The 21,488-nt window shown below is 34.9% G+C and overlaps 1 protein-coding gene across 2 annotated transcripts; it reads left to right on the forward strand.

The window, feature by feature from the left end:
- The first annotated feature begins 12,662 nt into the window (after window positions 1–12,662).
- LOC113770842 (protein JASON-like) lies at window positions 12,663–17,181 on the forward strand. 2 transcript variants are annotated; one of them, XM_027315449.1, is made up of 7 exons: window positions 12,663–12,969; window positions 13,511–13,565; window positions 13,665–13,762; window positions 14,349–14,596; window positions 15,186–15,993; window positions 16,114–16,196; window positions 16,879–17,181. In XM_027315449.1, exons 1-7 carry the CDS (start codon window positions 12,697–12,699, stop codon window positions 16,988–16,990), a joined length of 1,677 nt encoding a protein of 558 aa, XP_027171250.1. In that variant the 5' UTR covers window positions 12,663–12,696; the 3' UTR covers window positions 16,991–17,181. The 2 variants fall into 2 exon arrangements, with proteins under 2 accessions (XP_027171250.1, XP_027171251.1); XM_027315450.1 differs by having other exon boundaries at window positions 13,668–13,762.
- The last annotated feature ends 4,307 nt before the right edge of the window (window positions 17,182–21,488 follow it).

Consider the following 21,488-nt stretch of genomic DNA (forward strand, 5'->3'; position numbering starts at 1 on the left):
ACTGACTTCAACTATTACAGCAGTTTCACCATTGCAAAATTCATTTATGTTGGGCAGTTCCTCACTTGATGTCCAAATTCACTGCATCTAAAATATGCACCAGTTTTCAAATAACATAATTCAGTATGATTTTTGTTACAGGTTTCACACTTATTAGCTATGCACCTCTTCTTGAAGTGTCCATTCTTTCTTTTCTTCCTCCTTTTATCCTTCATAACAAGTTCATTGCTACCAATCTCTTTACGTTTTCCTTTAGTATCATGAGAACTTCCTTCACCCCTTTTAACTTGATTGTTAGTATTGTCTTGAGATACTACTTGATTAGGCGAATACACCAATTCAAATTTATTTCACACCTCTTTCGGGATCCCCTCATATTTCTTTTTTAATTCTATGTTCTTGTGTAGCAGCTCAATTTTCTTCGCATATTCTTGTTTCCATCGTCCTTCCTAGTAGTCAGCCAATTTTTTTTAGAATTCTATCTCCTTTCGAAGGATGTCTATTTCCTTATACATATATCCCAAATTTGTCATCTCATCGATTTACTGAAATCAAATGATAGCCTGCCAAGCAAATCAAAGGATTGAAATGAGTAACTAATCACAATTGGAAACTCTGGCCATATAACTCTTCCATTCCTTTGCTTACAGGTCACCTAAGAAATATAAGGCTTAACTATTCTCTACTTGAGATAGACGAGTTCTTGGGTCTTTCTATAAAAATTACTATCATTACTTATACACATAACAAAATATGGAATCATATTTCTTAAAGTAAAAGTTCTGCACCCTAACTCACTCTCCATTATACACTTTCTTACAAACTTGCTCAAGCATAAACCATAATCCCTTACCTTCACTAGTGCCTTGTACCATCCGTCATCAAGACAATCATCCTAATTCTGTCAAAATTTACATACCAGTATAAAACTCACACCTTTATCCCCAAAATTCCATATATAATTCAAAATTTGTAGAGAAATATAAATCAAAACTAGGTTCCTATAGGGTATCATAGAACTGTAGAAAATAGAAAATGGTAGTCAAATAAGAAATTAAAAAAAATACATATGTAATCGTAATCAAATCGCAACAAAATTAAGGAAACACGGAACAAGGATTCATAAGTACAGGAGAAATGAAACAAGCTACAGCACTAGCACCTTAAACATTCATGATGACTGCAAAGCTAGCCATCATCTATAGAAACCCTAACCAAACATGCACGAGACTAGTCCATGATGGCACCAATTCATCCACTTGCCTTGATTAGTTCAGTCTCAAGTCCAATACTAGAATTTTTCACGTTTTGACTTTTGCCATCCAATTTTATCTCAAGTGCAATCGAGATATCGACCCTTATTCTAGTGCTCTCCAGTTTTGGTATTCAGGTACAAGAATCCAAAATTAGAAAAATTCACATCTCAAGTCGTACGCTCCCAAGTGCAAATCAACCAAATTTAAGATTCCTACCTAACGTACATATCTATCTTTCTCAAGTATCATGATAAAGGTTTTATGCCTATAACTTTAATGATTCACAACTTACACTCAAGAAGAGCACTTAGTCCTTTATACTTATTCACATTATTGGGATCATAACACCACTTGGCCCAAACTCACCCCGCGCAGAAACCACACGATACAGCTCTGATACCATCTGTGACAGTCCCACCTCCCCGTAGGGCGTACCCAAGAGTTTGGTGGACCGTTTGCTCAACTCTCGTCACAACTCGGTCACGCACTACGAAATTTTAGAATAATAACATCAATAATAAAGGCGATAACAAATACAACCTCCAATGTGTGCAGTTATGGATCTCAAGTGCTCGTATAATCTATGAATATAGCCATAGAGTCGAATTTACAAAATCAAAACCACGTAAGCAAGCTAGAAATTTTAAGGAGTGCTCATGCGAGCAACTAACAAAATTTAGACAAAGTCTATGCCTTCCCCAATTCAACCTCTCATGTTCTCATCCCTGTAAGAAAAATAAATTCATAGAATGAGCTAAAAGCCCAGTGAGATTCCAAGAAAATAGGCAAGTAAACTCGCATACATGATACTATTCACAGGATATTAGAAAATAAGTCGTACTCAAGTAGACCATGACATATGATTTAGTAATCAAGTAACCAGATATATCATCCATTAATATACGGTAAAGAATACATTTATGTGAAAAGGATATAGGTTGCTCTCAGCAGCAGATTCCACAGCTGCTTGTTCGAGGTTCGTTGACTCTCCGTTAACTAGGAAATTATAATATCTGTAGATCACCACTAAATGTCAATCTCCATCCACCGATCATCCTCCTACCGGGTCCGAACACCAAAAGTACCCATGGTTCGTCAATCTCATTGACCAAACCCTTTACCGGCTCAATTTGACCAACTAGCCATGTGGTTGGCCTTATAGCCCCAGGTATTCAAGAATCAAGTATTCATGATATGCCTTAAAGTCCCAAATGTTCAAGAATTCATGAGTGGAGTCGTTGGTTGTTATCCAACACTCACGCAGTTATTGATTGGAGCCATTAGTTTTTACTTAACGCTCCGTATTAGATATTTCATAGTGTTCAGATTAGAGTTTCAATCAGAGTAAAGAGTATTAGGAAATTCTTCATTTACCTAAGCCCAACTTACTCGACTGCTCTAAGACTGGTTTCAAGCAAGAGGTCTAACGAGAGTTCAACTCAGCCGTTATCGATCTACATTTATTCATACGTATAAGTAACCCAAGTTCCAATTTACCCGACGTCTCGGATAAGGGTCTAAGGGCCCAGTTCAACAGCTGTAAGAAAAATACAGCTGGCCTACATTCGCACATACATATACATGCAAGATCAAGTAATTCAAGTTCACAGAAATTGAGTATACATAAGAGCACACTCGTCTAGACAGGATCAAGTCACAAGTAAGCTCAACATATCATGTTTTCAAGCATTTCAAGTATTTCAAATCCAATACAGGTTACTTGTAAATCAAATTTGCTAGTACATGCATGAACAAGATATCAAAAGTTTAGTCGAATTAGATCAAGTGCGATAAAGTACACACTTGCCTATGAGATGATAAATCAAATGCTATTAATTTCTAACAGCAATGAGCAAGAAACATGCAATTGGAACACTCACTACAGCAACAAACTTAAGTGCAATTGGAACACTCACTACAGCAACAAACTTAAGTGTTTGCCTTAGGAACACTTTCGGCCTCACCTTCAAATCCTAAAATCAAGTATGTAAAGTGCCATGAGATCCCCTACTCCAAGCTGTCATATTCAAAGGAAAATAGTTCCAAACTAACCAAGTTATCTCAACTCCAATCATAAAACCAAGCTCACAATGGTTCTACAACTCCAACTTGAAGTTGGAAATGAAAACAAGAACAACTTTTGAAGAATAGAATTTTCTCTAGTTTTACGCAATACTATTTGAAAAATCATATCTCAAGTTTCTTAAGTCCAAAATTTATAAACTTTATACGTTGATAGATTCAAAGGATTAAATTTTTCAGAAGACACATTTGTAAGATTCTATCCACAAATCAATCAAATTCAAGTCTCAAGTTGCTGTTTCATCCGATAGAAAAACAAAACAGGTGTGAAAATTCAGTCAACTTTGGAAAATCACAGATATTCATAAGATTTGAGAAAAATTCTAAAATTTTCATGATAGAAAGCACTTTGAATCTAGTTTCAAATGCAATAAACGGAACTTAATTCTGACTTTTCTACACAAAGTTATAACTAATTTCCCAAAGCTGTGCAAAGCTTCCTGTGGAAATTTCCAGCAGCAAAACAGTGAAGAAAAACAAGGTAGTCCACCTGTTAGAACCTTTCATTTTCCACTCCAATTCACTACTCATACCAGGATAATCATATATAAGGGCAGTAATACGCCAAGTTCATCACACAAAACCAAGAACAAAGCTATATAAAGTCACTCTTTCCCTCGGTCAGTTTTGAGCAGAATTCTAGCCATGAAAACAGTGAAAGAAATGGTGTTCTTACCACTTAAAACTCCTGATTTTGGTTCAAATCTAATGCATACTTATAACTTAACATATTATAGAGTATTTTGAGCAAAATTGAGTTTAAAATCATCATGAAAATTTAGAAATCAAGGCTGCATTTTCAGCCCTAAATTTCGGCCAGCAAGCAGAATTTTCTCCAATGGATTTTCAAACATTACTCCGATTAATTTCCTAATTTGTCAACTAAACCTACCTAACAAATCCATAAGGTTTCATCATCAACATAACAATAAATATATGTAAGCCAAAATTTCAACAAGAAACCCATCATAATCACATATACATACAAACCCTAACAAAGCCATGAAATTGCCACAAACATGCTTCCTTTATCTTCTATAACATCAAACCTCAAATAAAATCAAAAATAAGAAAAGATAACTAAGGTTTCTAGCCAAATTCAACTCTTTACCTCCAAACCCAAAGATGACAAGCAAATCAAGAGGGATGATAGATTTTCTTCTTCTAAAACTTCACCAAAATCTTCTCTCCAGACTTACCTCAAGATTGATCGACATAGATTAGGATTTTTCATTGGATTCTTCACGATTTAAGCAAGAGATCAAGGCTGAATTTTTTTTGTGTGTTTTCTCTCCCTTTCCTCTCTCAAAATTTCGTCCATGATGTGTGCAAGAAAAAAAATAATGAAAATAAAAAGGTTTGGTCAAGATAAGAAGAAGAAAACATGGTCTTGGTCAAACTTGGTTGGTCAAGCTTGGTTGGCTAATTGACAAATGTCAAGGAAAGATGTATTGTCTATCTTTTTGCCTCTCTATTTGTCTCTAATAACTAACATATCTAATACCTCTCTAATTAACTCTTAACACTTCTTGTCATATAATTCCTTTTACGCAAAACTCCTTTTAATCCTCCAAATTTATTGCACGCACCTCACTAGTCGATCACACTAGTATCATGTACTATAAAATTTAACATGTATCAAATTAAACATGGGCTAAGGTAAATAAAGTAATAGGGTTAAGAACACACCTCAATTATCAAAGCAACTACAAATTCAACGCAAGCAAGAAAAACAAGATAAAAGATAAGAACCTAATTTGCGGGGTCTCACAAATACTTATATCCTATAACGATTTAAGTTTTAAAGATTTCATTCACTTTGCTTTTTGTTTTTTATCAGGCAGCACCAACAGTTTTTTTGTTCTTAATTTGCCACCTTTAAATTTAGCAAATCATATACTGCAATAAGCATAAAAAATTTATTTGGCAATCTATATAGTTATACACAAACATTAACAACAACTTATTAGACAAATAGGCAACTACCTACTTAATAATACCATAATACATAAACTATTACCAACGTACTACAAAATAAGAACTCCAACACCTATCATAGACCAATGGCAGCAAGTTTCGTAGTCATTCTGCCTATCAAAACTATGAGAACTCTTAAGAGAATGCGACCTTGGTTGCAGCAACATTTGCTCTCTACTTCTAGCTTCATTCTTGAAACAATTAGTTCCAGCATAGGCAGACTTCTACCACTTACTAGAGCACTATGCAAAAAAGGCCCCCCCCATATTTTAATGCCTATAAAATTATTTGAACAAGTCATATATCTCATTTTAAGCAAAATACTATTCACTTGAGCCTATGCAAGAGGTTCAACTGTGTGATTGCAATAACTATTAAGGAGTATCACCTTAAGAGAGCCTATCAAAGAATCCAATATGTAAATCAGGAACCCAAACTCTGGCCCAAAAACTTAAACTATTAGATCTCATACTCTTAGTTAGATATTGACTGCTTTTTCTCCATCTCTCGGCCTGATGTGGAATATAATTCTTTACTCATGAATCTAACAAATCTCCTATTTCATGAGTAACCCTTCACATTAAACCTAAGTTTACAGGCTCTTCTCCAAATTCATTGTAATACTCAACGCGAACCCATCTTAACACCTAAGGTTATCTCTTCTCTCAATCATGGACCCACTCTTCTTGAACATCCAAACTAGGTTTTGGATCCCTGCCAACCCTTGGCTCCTTGATCTAACATGAATCAAACTTATGCCAAATCTATGACACATCTGGTCCAACACCAGCCAAACCCCTTGACACTTCAGTCCACCATCAAGAAGAGAATATTCTCTGGTTCAATTCCGAGAAGAATCCATTTGCCTATGAGTAGTCCAGTCTTATAACCAAAAGTTCTGATACCACTTGTTAGGGAGAATCACTTCAAGAGAACTCATCAAAGAGTTCAATATATAAGTCAGGAACTCAACTTTGACCCAAAAACTTAAACTATTAGGTCTCAAGTCCTTACTTACATATTAACCGCTCTTTTTCCATCTCTCAAGTTGATGTAGAATATAATCCTTTACTCATGAATCTAACGACAACAATTTTCCATAGGAAAGCAAGCACCACCAACAATTGTCAATCTATTCAATTCTTTCTCCAATTCTGTATAATTATCTTGAACATTTAGAAACCTTCTATTTGTAAGTGCCATCTAAAATGAAATAAATCATACAAAAACCTTAGTTAAAAAAAACTCCATCACCCAACAAAGACCTATGTATCAAATCCGTACCTCATATCTAGAACTCACATCGCATGTATATAGTGCCATCTTTTATACAATCACATCACAGCAACACTTAATGCTGTGAAAATCGAAAACCAACAAATTTCTGCTATGCACATGTGAATCTTGAAAGCAAACTTTTAGTACTATGTCACTTCAATACACAAAATTTGCACAGTAAATTTTTTCCACAAAATTCTTCACGTGAAGCATAACTAAAACTCTAATAAAAAATTTATGTGTCAATGTAAGACAATTAGAGATAGCCTTACATTATTTGACTACTGTCGAGCAAAAAATGTGTTTATATAAGGTATAATTTTAACCTATTGATTAAATGCTTATTTTAACCTATCCTCCAAATGCAAACCTCAATTTACCATTTAATTTGTTAAAGATTTTAGTTACAATACTTTTAGCAATAGATAAGTTATAGAAACAACAAATAAAACATATAAGATTGGATTTGTATTAAAAAAACATATAGACATTAATTCAAATTCGTCCCTCTTTTGTTAATTTCATTTTCTAATTTATTCATTCCACTAAATTTTAATAACCTTCTACTCTTATACCAAAACTAATTTAAATTTTGAGATTCAAATATTTTCTATTTTGCAGTGTGAATATTTAATTAAGAATAATCTCTCTCATTCTATGTTTACACTCATAAATAAAAATACGTCTTTAACAATTAATTTGTAATAAGATTAATAGTTATCAGAAAATGCTATTCCAAATGCTTTGGTTTAAAATCGTTCAATACAAATTTCCAAACTAAAAAAAATAAACAATCTTGTTTTATGTAAACATTGCTAATTATAGCTATCTTAATTCCAAAGAAGTATTATTCACTTTAACTATTATTCATTATTGCTTTCCTACCAATTATCTTTAACCTGAATTCTATTATAACAAAACTTACTTCATTTATTTTACATACTACTAATACTTTGCTTTATCATATAAAATTATACATACTTACGAAATATGACATACACAATTTATTCACCAGTTGTATTCATATACAAGATTTGTATATTAAAATTTTATTAGATGCTTGTAATCTTCTCCCCCACCTTTTCATAGCCAAAGTCAATTATAACATCCATATGACAAGCATAACATAATAAAATACAATTTTTCCAAAGATGGGTGGGCACAAATCTTGTATTATCGCGCAACTCGTGGCATTAGTTAGCCTTGTCCTTCATACATAATCATTCAGAATCAAAACAACAAGATGAGGTTTGCAATTATTTACTAAAAACATAATTATTAATGTAAGCAAGGTCATAAATATCAATATATTTAGCTGATAGACCTGAAGGACTAGTTTGAAATGTTTAATCTAAATGTCATACTATCTAACAAAAATCCATTCTTGAGATGGATTATGAACCTTTAGATTGAATATATAACATTTGCAATATCACCCAAAATTCATAGGAATATTCAAGACCTAAATTTGCTTAAAAAGTCTGACTAAAAGACAATAAATCAAGAAAACACTAACTTGTTTTTTCAACTTGTTCTTCCCTTTTGGAGAAAACAACACATGGTCTGGAGTTCCATCCAACTATTCAAAGTTATAAAATCTATGCACTGGAATATGTTTCACTAAATTAAGGATTGACATGGAAGAACAAGCATCATTTATCACAACCATATACCTAGAAAATTCAAACAACTTGCAGATAGGCTAGTAATAAAAAATTTAATTTACATATATACTATGAAAAGAAAGTTCATGCAAAAAGCTAAAAAGTTTACTATTTTGGACTTAATTAGTCAAAGAAAATTGTTATGGCTAAAACAACTCATAAGTTACAACCTACTATTGCGAACAAAACAAAACTCAAAAATAAATTAATGAGATGATTGTATCCAAAAGTTTTTGGTCCAACAATCTAGCTACAAGATTAAGGATATAACAATCTAACATTTCAATAAAATTCACAAAAGAAGACATTTATCTTTAGAACATTTCTTTATATTTTAATTTTGATATTGAAAACTAGAGGAGAAGTTCATCAAAATTGATGAAATAAAGATCACGCAAGTCTTCAAGATAAGTAAGTTAAACATAAAACACAAAAAATACCAATGTTTACTTATCATTTCCAAGTTCAGTATGCTACATACAAAGAGGTTTCATAAAATTACAAAGAAAAAGATCAAATTGTATCTAATCTTAATGCAATTGTGAATTAGATAAAAATGAGAAAGCAAAGGAAAGATATCTAACATGAAGCCAACATATCCAATTTGCATTTTACATGTAACCTCAAAAAAATTATTTAAAGAACAAAATTATCCTTTGACCCATCCCTTTTGAATAACAAATAAAGAACAAAAAAAAACCTAATTGTTTTTAATAAATTAGAGTTTTACAATTTGACAGATTACGACTCACTTGAATATGAAGTGCTAAATAGATAATCCATATGCCATCAAATTAATAGTTTTCAGACTGAGAACTTATGATTTTTGTAAGCCCTAATTATTGTTAATATAGATGATCGAAAATTAGGAAAGAATTTTTAACGAGAACTAAAAAGTGACAAGAGATAGAGATAGATTTAGTTTTAGGCTTAATTTATAGATGAGTTTTTAAAAGTTCATATTTGATTTACCTATTCGCTCTATTCCTATCAATTTTTTATAATTTCTTTTATTTTTGTGAAAATCACTTATTTACTAAAATTAGTAGCACTGGCACTTTTAACTAAATGACATTCTTTTATAGCACTTTATGATTGAATGCCACAGCATTGCCAGTATATCTAGTATTACCAGCACTTAAAAGCAAAGTGTTATTGAGACATCATACCAAATTATTTTATTAAAGGTATTTTTCTCTTAAGTTATTATCAAAATCTATTACCGTGGTATTATTGTTCAAAATGCCACTAGAATAAATGCCACTTAAGCACTTTTTTCTTATAGTGTAAAACATCATTATTATCATCATCATTCATGTTATAATCAGAATCTATTACAAAAAAAAAAAAAAAATGCGCCACTACTTGTCTCGGATTCACTACCATGGATTTGGTTGCCACCACTACCACCATCACATTTCTATCATGATCAAAATTATTACCATTTTACTCTTCATTTGCTTTATTGTCAATTTAATAGGAATTATAGTAAGTACACACACTAAAATTTCATGACCTCAAGATACAAATCAATGTTCCTAGTTAGCTCAATATTTCTCTCAATATCTATATGTAACTCGCTACTAGAATCAAACCATCTAAAATTGCTGTCTTCCCACTTATAATATTTTTTGTACCGCCAAAATATGAACGTTTTCACATAATCTATCCATTTCAAATCTACATAAATCCACACTCTCCATGTAGTGAATTCTGTACACATAATTCTCCACCTTCATATTAGGCATGAGGTGTGTGAGGAATCAAATTGCCAAAATGAAATCTCATCATAATAAGTGGTTTTTATTTCTTGGTAATATAAGAAAAGGAAAAGGCATCAACGTGTGTATGTTACCAGCACCAGATAGGCAAAGTAAATATTTTTTGTTGCATTTTCACACACAGGATTGGACCACATTTTCCACACTAGAGACCTAAGAGACCACTTTTTGCTAATAAAAGAAAAAGAAAAAGCATCAACATGTTCATGTTACCAACATAGAACATACAAATCATAGATTTTTGTTGCATTTTCACATTTAGGGTTGAATCACATCTTCAATAGTTCAGGCATAAAAGACAATTTTTTTACTACTTAATCCATAAATGATAAAAAAAAAAAACAAGAAGAATATTGCATTATTTAAATACTAACCATGTATAAACAACAAAGCACATCTATTATCTAATCACAAGGAACCACTTCAGTACTATATAACTAAAAATATGCTGAAAAATAACAAAAAAAAAGGTGTATTATCAAAACTCTTATGAGCCAATTGTTAAACGAAGGGAATGCTAGCATAATTTGGGATGGGCCAATTATTAAACTCTTGTTTAAAACTGATATTATGCTTCAAATCCTTGCAATATAGCCAATCAATTGTCGATTTTCACTATTGTTGACTTTGTTTATGTTTGATCTTCTTGATTCACTGTAGTTGATAAAGACTTATTTCTTAATTTTGTAGGGTTCATGAAGTAGAGGGATTTCACGACAAAGGGGAAAGTGAGAAACGGATGGATGAGAAATGGGTATCTTGATGAATTCCCACGAGTGTTCTTACTACCAGTGCATGCCTGCATAGCCCTCATGTACTTTGTTCCATCCAAATTGATTGAGTGGACATCAATTTTGGCCTAAATTAAGTGATTGAACATCTGTTATCTCTAGTTGGTAAAAAATGTGTCTAAGTTGAAACAATGGGGACCAAGTTAGTCCATCCCCCAAAAAAAGCATTTTTCCTGTACCAAATTCAAAATTAGTTTTGCAATTGAAACCAATTTAAGCTTTACCATTCATGTTATAGAAGTCCATTGGGATTTAAATTTGCTTATTTTCTTACAAATAAAGTCTAGTTCAACACGCCCTTTAACCTTTCTGATTTATGGTTTTTTATGTGTAAAACGCTCGAAAATCAAGAGATTCAATTTTTTGATCAAAATCAAATTCAATATCTTAAAATCGTGATAAAATTATATTACCAAATATAGAATTTTATTGAATACAGAAAAAGAATTGGAGAGCCTAAAATCATTTGATTTAGACAATTTTTAGTCCAAACCAATTGTTGCGCACGCTTAATTGTAATCATATTAGGAATCCACCTTAGTCTATGAAAGAATATTGAATCGAGAGAATGTTCCATTTCATAATTTGCAGCTTGACTCATCTTCCATAAAAATAAATAGTTTCTTGTGAAAGTATTTGCATGGGATCAATGACTACTATAATTGCATGTTTCAATAGTATTCTAGAATTAAATCATTATAATTACATGCCCTCTACGGAATTTTATCCCTAAAGCAATATCAATGATTTAAAGTTTACATAGAATAACATCAACAATTAGCCTAAATTTACATTTCTCATGACAATTATAGAGGTCCTCATCCCCTTGATCTTGCTTTAAGGAAAAGAATGGTGGTGCTGTAGCCACAAAGGTCAAGCTACCTTAAAATTTGCTTGTCGGAAATATAGTTGGAGTAGTTATTAATTGGGCACCACCTGGATTTCTTAGCCAAATACAAAAATGGGTTGAGTTTTGGCTCAAAATATGATTAGAGCCACTAGGTTTCGACCTACTATAACTATTTGAAAGGTGATTCCATATTAACATAGAAGTTAGTAACCTTTCCAATTTTGATTTCTTTTATATTAAGTAACTAAACATTAGGACAACTTTGCTAGCTTTCATTATTGAAACTCAATTTACATCCAAAATCTTAGCATTATTAGAACTAATTTAAAAAAAATACTGTAACACCTTTTTAATATGATATATGTGAACTAAAAAGGGAGTTAGAAAAAATATTTTGTTAATGCAAGAAAATAAAAATTTATCATCACTATTGTAGTAAAATGCCTTTCTCTACCAATCCTATTGTAGTAAAATCATCATCATCTCTATTAAGAAGCTGACTTACAGATAATATATCTCCTCCAAGTGTAAAATTCACAATGTACAAAATTTTATTTAACATCATATCATTTTTCATTCGTTAATGTCCTATAGAATGTCATAATTATTCACGCCTTCATTTCATTCTCCCATAATCTGTTTGAGCCAGGCCCGGCCCGGCCCAAAAACCTCCAATTGCCATTTAACAAGCCAAACCCAAAGAAATTATCAGCCACGTGTCACAAACAGAAATTCATTCCACTCTAAATCGTAAAACTCCCGCAAGTAGAATATAACCACCCAAACCAAGAGAAAAAAAAAAATCCCCTGAACAAGTAGTTTTCCCTCGTCTGTCTAGTTCGAATTTCAAAATCCAAAAAGAGCCATCAAAACAGAGACTTTCCACCTTTTTAAACAAAATTCATTTCAATTTAATGCAATAAATTTCCATAATCTTCTCTCTCTCTCTCTCTATATATATATATATATAGATATAATTTTCTTGGTATTTGATTTTGTAAGAAATGAAATGAAAATATGAAATTCTTTTCTTCTACGACTCGGCAGCGAATTCCATCATCGGAGGAGGAAGCAGCCGAGGCCGAGCGAGAGGCAGTTGTTGAATTGGAGCAGAAACGAAGCCGTAGAGTGGGTTTAGCGTTTTTCGAGTTGAAGATTCTTTGCACTAGGATAATGGTGGCAGCAATGGGGTGCTTTTTCAACTGTTTTGGCGTTAATAAAGATTCTAGCCCTAGCTCCGGCTCTAATCTTGAGGATTCCTCTTCTTCTGCCACTACTCCAGCTGTGAAAGTAGGATTATATTTTCATTTTTTGGTTGATTTTCTGGTAAAGATGATGATAATGTCGGTTTGTTTGTTTTGTGTTTGGATTTTTTATTTGCTTATTTAAGTAGATGATAGTTAAGTTGGTTTCGTGATCTTGATTGTGAGCTAGTCTCATGGCTTGATGAAAATGAAATTGAAGTTTTATGTCCTGAATCGCGAGTTACTGGAATTGTTCGACATTTCCTGTTTTGTTATGTGATAAATATTTGTTTTGATTTTTGGTTCGATTAATAGGAATCCAAGTAGGTAAGTGAAATAGGAAATTACGGGAGCTTTTTCTTGGTATTGATTGAAGTTACAGGAAACAGGAATTGTTTCCTGTTTTATGATAATTGATTTGGATTTGTTTTTATACAGTTGGATTTTTTTTTTTCTGTTTGCATATCATACAACTCTTTACAATGTCTCATTGAAAGCACCATTCGAATTCATGTTTTGGTTTTTGTTATTTTAAGTAAATTTCATGTTTTTGTTTTTGTTTTTTTTTTTTTGGATTCTACTATCAGGTTGGTTCAGTGACTCGAAATCGGAGTCCATTATCCTCATTACTACTGGCGGAAGGTATTTTGTTATGCAATTATGTTGTTAATATTTGATTTCTTATTTGTGGATCTGATGGGCGAGATCTTGTTTGGCTTTGGTTTAAATGTTGCGAAAAAGAAGATAAGGATGGCACACCATGTAAGTTGAAGGAAGAACAAGAATTGGGAACACCAAAGCCTGAAATTGGATTGAATTTGAAAGAGCTCAAGGATGAGGTCTGTTTCTCTATTATGATCTTCGGTGTGAGATGGAATATTCTTTCTTTTTTCCTGATTCATTAGGTTATGTGAAATCATTAGATTAGGTCTATTTATTTTGTGCATCGAACATGTTCTGGTTGTCTTAGGCTACAAGGGGCTCTAATTCTTTCTTTTCAAGTTTCAGGTTACTTTTCTGTTTAAGAATGAAACGCTTATGCAGTGTTACGACAGAGAATCTTGGGTTTAAAATAGAGATCCACAACTTTCATATAAATTGTTTGTAAACTTCCCTAGAAATGTCGGCCTGCTTTGTCTGGATCAATTAACGTTTTCTGTAATAGTTATCTGTGCATCGAGATCAATGGAGCTGTGTCTTTGTGCTGTCATCTCAATTTAGAGTCATTTTTCCCTCTCTGAAAACCTGGATATGATTCTAGTTGGTATGCCTTTGACATCAAGGGGTGGGGTCTATGCTTAATTGAGATTCAGGGAACTATAACCTTACACGCATTTTTTTGCTTGGTGACTGAGTCGTCTTTACTTATTCTACTATCTGGAGGCTGTCGATATTTTTATTGTTTTCAGTAACATTATGCTGCAGGCCAAGTTCCTCAAGGCTTGTGGAACATTACCTGAAACTCCTGTGGAAATTCGCCAAGCTTCGGAGAAGTGGAAGGATTTATCAGCTCAGAAGGGAGACCATGAGCATTCAAAATTCAGATCATGGCTCACCAACACATCTGCTGAAAAACTTAATTTGGAAATGAATTCTGACCAGCCTTTAACACCGACTAAACATTGTGAACGGTGGATGAAGCTTTCAGACTCATTGGATCATACACCCAGCAGGTATTATCTTTGGCCTCCCATAAAGCCATAAGAATGTGTCATATTTGAGCACGACTTTTCCTGAATATTACAATCAAGTACATCATTGCGATTGGTTTTCTGTATTGTGTAATTCTAACCTGTTTTCTTTTCTTACCTTTTTTCAGTTTTCTTTTGTCTCCAGATTTCCCCTGAACATGGTTTCTATGTTCCATTGGGCATGGTTTGAGCTAAAGGATAAGCTTATTCCACTAATTTGGATAAACCTGAATTTTAAAACTTATCTTGCTTTTATATTCCTGTTTTTGTTCATCATGGTTTATATGGTTGACTAGACATAGCTTGGTCCATGTATATCGTTTTCTTTTAAAGTTAAAAAGAAAGGAGTTCATTTTCATCTGAACACTTTTAGGGAAGGCATTAGTTGTGGATAGGAGTATGTGTGATATAAAACTGATTGTTGTTTATGTCTTCCCCAATTGTCCTTACTATTGTGCATTGCGGTATTTTAACTGTGTTCCGCAGGTCAGGTCATTTTTGGATTCTGTTTAACATTCCATTTACTAAAATGAAATTGTTCTTGACATTTTTTGATGTTTTGATTCTCAAGTTGCTTGACTGAAGGGCTAAATGCCGGCAGAGTCTCTAATAGCTCAGTTGAAGGCAATGAGACCAAGAATGCTGGATCCGTCGAACTTATTGCTAGTCCGTCTCATAGCCTTACAGGTTCATCAGTTCCCAAGGATATCACTCCAATTATAATAGGCAAGAACAAGTCTGTTCGGTTCGATTGTGATTCTGATACTTCCTCAGTTACAACAAAAAGCTGTCCATCTGAAACATCTAGTCAGAGCTTGAAGCAATCTGGATCATCAAGCAATTTGAGCATTGCAAAATTTTCCCCTTATCCAACCCCATTAAAGCTGTCTGATGAGATGCAAACACCTGGAACAGTTTTCCCGGCGTATCTAGATGTTATGGGACAGGGGAAAAATACTCGTATCAGGTCTCAATATGTCTATTCTGTCTTAAATCCTGCTGAGAATATGTCTCAGTGGAAAGACTTGAAGAATGAAGATGCTAATGATTATCAAAGCAGTCACAGTAGACAATCTTGTCAAGAGATTGATCAGGAAACTTCAGCGTCAGAAGTAGGGACAGGCAGAACGTCAGTTGGACAAGAGTTGAAGGTAGAGGCTAGCTTGTCCTCTTGGCTTAGAGCAACTTTCCCAAATCCTGACGGCCCAGTTGTGAATAATGGTTCCTCTACCAGTGAAAAATCCCAGCGCGGCAGAACTCCTGGTGATAGGCCCATTCTTGGGATGGTCGCTGCTCACTGGAATGATGATGAACATCAGGTTTCACCTAAATGGTGGGATGGGAATGGAATTCCCAATTCAACAAACAAGTACAAAGAGGTTTATATTTCTGTCTTGGTCTTTTCTTTTTTTTTTTGCTCCCTATTCTGCACTTTTGTCCTTTTTTTCCTCTTAATCATTGATGATCTGTAAAACTGATAAATTTGATGGTGTTTGCAGGATCAGAAAGTTAGTTGGCATGCAACGCCATTTGAGGAGAGATTGGAAAAAGCATTGTCTGAGGAGACTTTCAACTTGCAGAGGTATGCAGGACTTTTTCATGCCTCTTTATTTACAAATGAATATTGGAGTAGATTATCAGTAAATTTGGTATACTCCCTTGGACCCTAATCAGGTGTCAACTTATATCATACTTGATTGTTGCTTGGCATCGATGGCAAATTTTTCTATCTTTCTGATCTTTAAATAATACCTGAATACGTAATTTTTTGCTAAAAATTTTGAGTTCCTGCCTCTCTTTTGAAACTCCTTTGTTTCTTCCTTAATTTCTCCTCAAGTTCTTTTAAATGAGGTGAGATTTGGTCAAATATCATTTTTTTGGCAAACTAATGACAGAATCAATAGAATTTTATCTTCATTTGAGTGATCTTTTAGACTTGGAATAAATGGAACTCTTATATCTTACTGCTTCGTACTTGGCATACAATTTGTAGGATAGCGTCTGCGACTTTAGTCATGTCAACTTCTTTGTGTGTTTCTTTTTTGGGTATTGCAGTTGTGTACCAATAATTACATAATTAGCATACTCATACAGTAAGATGATTGTGTGTTGAATGCAGCTGAACTGAGGCATAAATTCAACTGAGTGTGCTGGAAACTTATTCTTCTGTTCTTATTTCAGTTTGATGTTTAATACGCTGTGTTGAACAAGAACTGCAAATTGATTTCTGCAATTTCTTATGGCTTTTGTTTTGGGGATTGTAGGAATCAAACCAGCGGGACACCACCACCTGATTTTAATGAGACTGAGGAAGATGATACTGCTCTCTCCCAATTGCAGCCTTCAAACCATTTCAAGTCTGTTGTCTCATTTTGATGTTCGGGAACACCATGAAGTGTTTTGAGTCTGGTAGTTGTGCGACCAATGTAAATGTTTTCTCGGGAATTTATTAGTCTTTGTGAATGGGATCGCTTATGATTGATGTTTGAACAACTTTTGAAATACTAGATTGTAAGCGCATTTTTTGTTTAATCAGTATCATTCGCTGGATGAGCATTTCTTGTTTAGAGAATCAGAGCTCTTATTTCTCCTTGTTTTAATTTTTGACAGCTTAGATGACTTAATGCAGCCTTAGGTCCTTTTTTTTTTTTTCCTTTTTGGGTCAAAATGTCACTTCTAATTATATTGAAATAAATGCCTATACAAGCATTAACAGTAATAGAGCAACTGCTCTAGAAGGGTTCTGTGCCTTACTTTTAAGCTACGGGAGGAACTCTAATTCCCACTTCACATCAGTAACAAGCTTAGTGGCAAATTTTGCCAAACAAAAACAGCCTTTGGACAAATAATTCGGCAGTACCAAAAAGATTCCTATAGTTTCCTAATATCTCTAATAATATTTGACAGCGAGGATTCATCCTCCATGTCCACCTTGATTCTATCAATTACTTCTCTACAGTCAGAATGAACACATATGGATGCTAAGTTCCTGTCAATTGCAAATAAGGCAGACCTAATTGCCAAGGCTTCAACCATTTTCGACTCATCGCAACAGTTAATAGGTCTTGCCCACACAGCTGTTAGTTGTCCACCTGGGTCCCAAATTCCTAACCCCAAACCTGCTCTGTTACGTGTCATGTATATTGAGAAAATTTTCACAGCCTGTTGGTACTCATGTGTTGCTAGTTCTTGCTTCGATCTTCCCTTCTGTGCTATGTTATCTTGCATGTTTGGCTTGTGATTTGCTGCTTGATATTCATTCCACTCATCAACTGCAATCTTGGATGTCCAGTAGCCATCGTGGTGATTAGAGTTGAAGGCTGCTTCATTCCTGCTTTTCCAGATTTGCCAAAGCAGGTTTGCTGTCATTGCAATGCGGTTCTTTCCACTTTCCTAGCTGAAGCTTCTTGTAGGTGTATCCGCCATTCCCACAGATTCCATCTGTATTGTGTCAGTCCATTCCATTGGGGTGGGAATGCTTTCCAGCTGTCCTGAACAGACCTGCAAAAGAAGAAACATATGTTCTATGGTTTCTATCTCCTCACCACATTTCCTACACATTGGGCTTCCTTTGCCTATCCTCTTAAAGACAGTTTCATTTGTTGGGATTATGTGATGGAGGCACTTAAAGTGCTTAATCCTATGCTTTCACTGAGTCCCACAGGTCTTTCCATATTTGAGGTTTGCTAGCTTCCCTGCTTGAACTGCTGCTGTCTTGATTTTCTGCTTTTCAGCGTTTGTTGCAACTTTTCTGGAAATCATACCCAGTTTTGACAGTGTAAATCCCAGATGTTAAGTGGTTCCATCTGACATGGTCCTTCCCTCCAAAAAGGCTCGGAGGGATACTCTGTATAGCCATCCTTTCCTCAGCTGTAAAGAGCTGTTTGAGAAGCTCCACATCCAATTGCTGATTCTTGGTTAGCCGTTTGACCCACATTACTGCACAATTCTCCGGTTTGCTGCTGCAGACTTTTCCTATAGCATTCTTTGGAATCCACCAATCTTCCCTGATGTTGATACTTGATGCTCCATCTCCAACGTTTATCCTTGATCCTATTTCTATCATTGGAATGGCACTTTGGAAGCTTTGCCAAATCCAGGAAGTCGAACCAGTGCTTTGTGCTTTAAGAATGCTATTATTGGGGTAGATTTAGCCTTCATGATCTTATCAAAACAAAAATTAGCTTTCATGATTTTACTAAGTAGCAAATTTGGTGTTAATAAAATTGGATAAGCTCCAAATTCACTAATTTAGAATATTTAAACACTTAAGTTTTTTTTTTTTTTTTTTTTTTTAAACTGATCTTTATTAACACAGAAAAGAGAAATTACAGAGACCGTGTGACTAACCTACCCTGAAACCGAACATACCCTCACATACGGAGTTGACAACCTATCTAAATGCAAAAGAGACCGAACTTTAACAGGGAGAGCTATTTCACTCCAGAAGCGACCATCCGCCCCTAGATCCGAGGAGGCCAACGCGTCGGCAACCGCATTTGCTTCTCTGAACGTATGAACCAAAGACACCCCCAATTTCGTCACCAAGCATCGAATATGCCTAATCGTGTTACATAACGGCCAGCAAGACGTCATGTCAGAGGACACGAGATGCACTAAAGTACTAGAATCCACCTCCGCTAAGATTCCCGTGAGATTGCTATCCTGGCAATACCGAAGGCCCTCCAGCAGAGCCAACGCCTCTGAGGAGAGAACGTCTTTCTCCCCAAACTCCTTATAAAAGGCAAAAACCAAATTACCCTCAGCCGAGCGCACCACTCCTCCACCCCTTGAACGTCCCCTTACCACACTGGCATCCGTGTTGAGTTTCACCGCCTGCCCTGTAGGTTTTACCCAAGAGAAGGCACGCAGCTGTACCAATTTCCTCTGGACCTTACCGAATTTCACCCATTCACAATCCATGTCCCCTTTGAAAAACTCCAACTTGAGCAATCCCCCCCTGCCCAACTGCTCGACAAATGCACACACCTGGTCGATTACCTGATCTGGCGACATACTCTTCCCCTCAAAGCGAGCCTTGTTACGGCCCTTCCAAATAAACCACAAGATTAAGAGAGGGAGAATGACACGAATATGATTCTGGGAGACAAACCTGTGAGACAAGAACCAACATGATAACCTCGATGCCACCCCACTCCCGTGGAGTACCAGCCCAAACCGGCGGGAGAAGTGCCGCCAGATCCTGCTCGCCAAAGGACCCGAGGCAAATAGATGGTCTCCCGATTCTGGAGCTTGGCCACAACAGTAACACTTTGACGCTAACCTCAATCCTCTCCCTTGAAGGAGATCATCCAAGGGGAGCCACCCACGCAACAACCTCCACGCCAAGAAAGATACCTTCAGTGGGACCACCGAGCTCCAGACCAATGAGTGAATAATAGATCGATTGTGCGGTGAACGAAGATCGTCCCAAGCTGAAGACACAGTAAAGCTCCCCGACGGTGACGCCGCCCAAATCATCTGGTCTTGCAGATTAGGAAATATACGCAGCTCCATGACCTTCGACACTAAGTGCCCCGGCAGAAGCCGTCTGAGCCACTGCTCATCCCAACCATCAGAAAGGAAAAATTCCCCTACCAACCTGTGAGCCTTAAGTTCATAACAAGCAAGTTTATAAGTACACAAATTTCTGTGATGATGGATCCAATTCTTTTGGTAATTCAAAATACTTTTAGCTTTATTTGAAAATAGCTCATACAACTATATTTTATCTTTTTTTGGTATAAAAATTAAACAATTTGGAATACATTAAACTACTAAAACTATTGTGCTTGATATTGATTGTGAGATAAATAACATTTAATTGACAATTAAAAAAAGGTAATGCATAAAACACGTGTAGTGCACGATGCATTTCCTGTCAATAATAGATGTTTCTTCCTCAACAGTAAACAGATTTTGATGCACATGGATTGGACTTTTCTTTTGTGAGAACCCTCACTTAAAAACAAAAATTAAATTCTCCTAAATCACTTTCATTGCCCTAAAACTAAATAAATTGTAACATTTCCTTGCATTGCATTGCCTTTCTACATGAATTGTAACATCTCCTTGAATTGGCATCATTTTGTTTCACTATATGCACTAGGACTAAATGCCTTTTAATTGTGTTTGAGATCCTATGTGAAAGTAAAGGTGCTAATTAGACATTTGAAGCACTTGGAAGGAAAAAACATTATTTGGTGAAGTTTAAGGGAAGGATTGGCCAAGATAGGGCCAAGTGTCAATGTCCCAACCACTCAAACAAATTGACCAAGGAAATTAGCAAATTTTAAACCTTTTTTGCTCCATTTTTTTTCTTTGCTTGGCCGGCCCTCTTGAGCTCCAAAGAGAGAAGAAAAATTCCATTTTCTTGCTTGAAACCCTAACTTAGACTTTGAGGGGAAAAAAAAAAAAGGAACCTTAGTTAATTTGAGTAAACTATCTTTAAGACTTGCTTGTGATTCAAGCTTGGAACTCTTGCTTTGGTGGACTTTTGGGTGGTTCAAACTTCATTTAAGAGAGGTAATTGATCCTTAAACCCTAGCTTTATTGTTTAATATCAAGTGTTTAACATATTGATGACAAACTAGAAGTTGGGTTGATGTTGTTTGTGGTTAAATTCTTTGAACTAAGTAAGTGGAAGTAAGGTTGGATGTATGGCATGCCATATGTTTGATTCTTTGCCTAAGCTTTGTTTGTGATTTTCCTTGATGTATTAGCATGTTAATGAACCCTCTTAAAGTTAGAAATAACTCTTGTAATGTTGGTTAAGTTAAAAATAATGAAAGGATGGAGTTTGGTGGTGAATGTGAACTTGGGACTGTTCTCTTTTCTCCTTGCTAGCCGGCCATGGATTGGAGGTTTTTCCTTG

This window comes from Coffea eugenioides, chromosome 5 (genome assembly GCF_003713205.1).
Source record: "Coffea eugenioides isolate CCC68of chromosome 5, Ceug_1.0, whole genome shotgun sequence".
Taxonomy (NCBI): domain Eukaryota; kingdom Viridiplantae; phylum Streptophyta; class Magnoliopsida; order Gentianales; family Rubiaceae; genus Coffea; species Coffea eugenioides.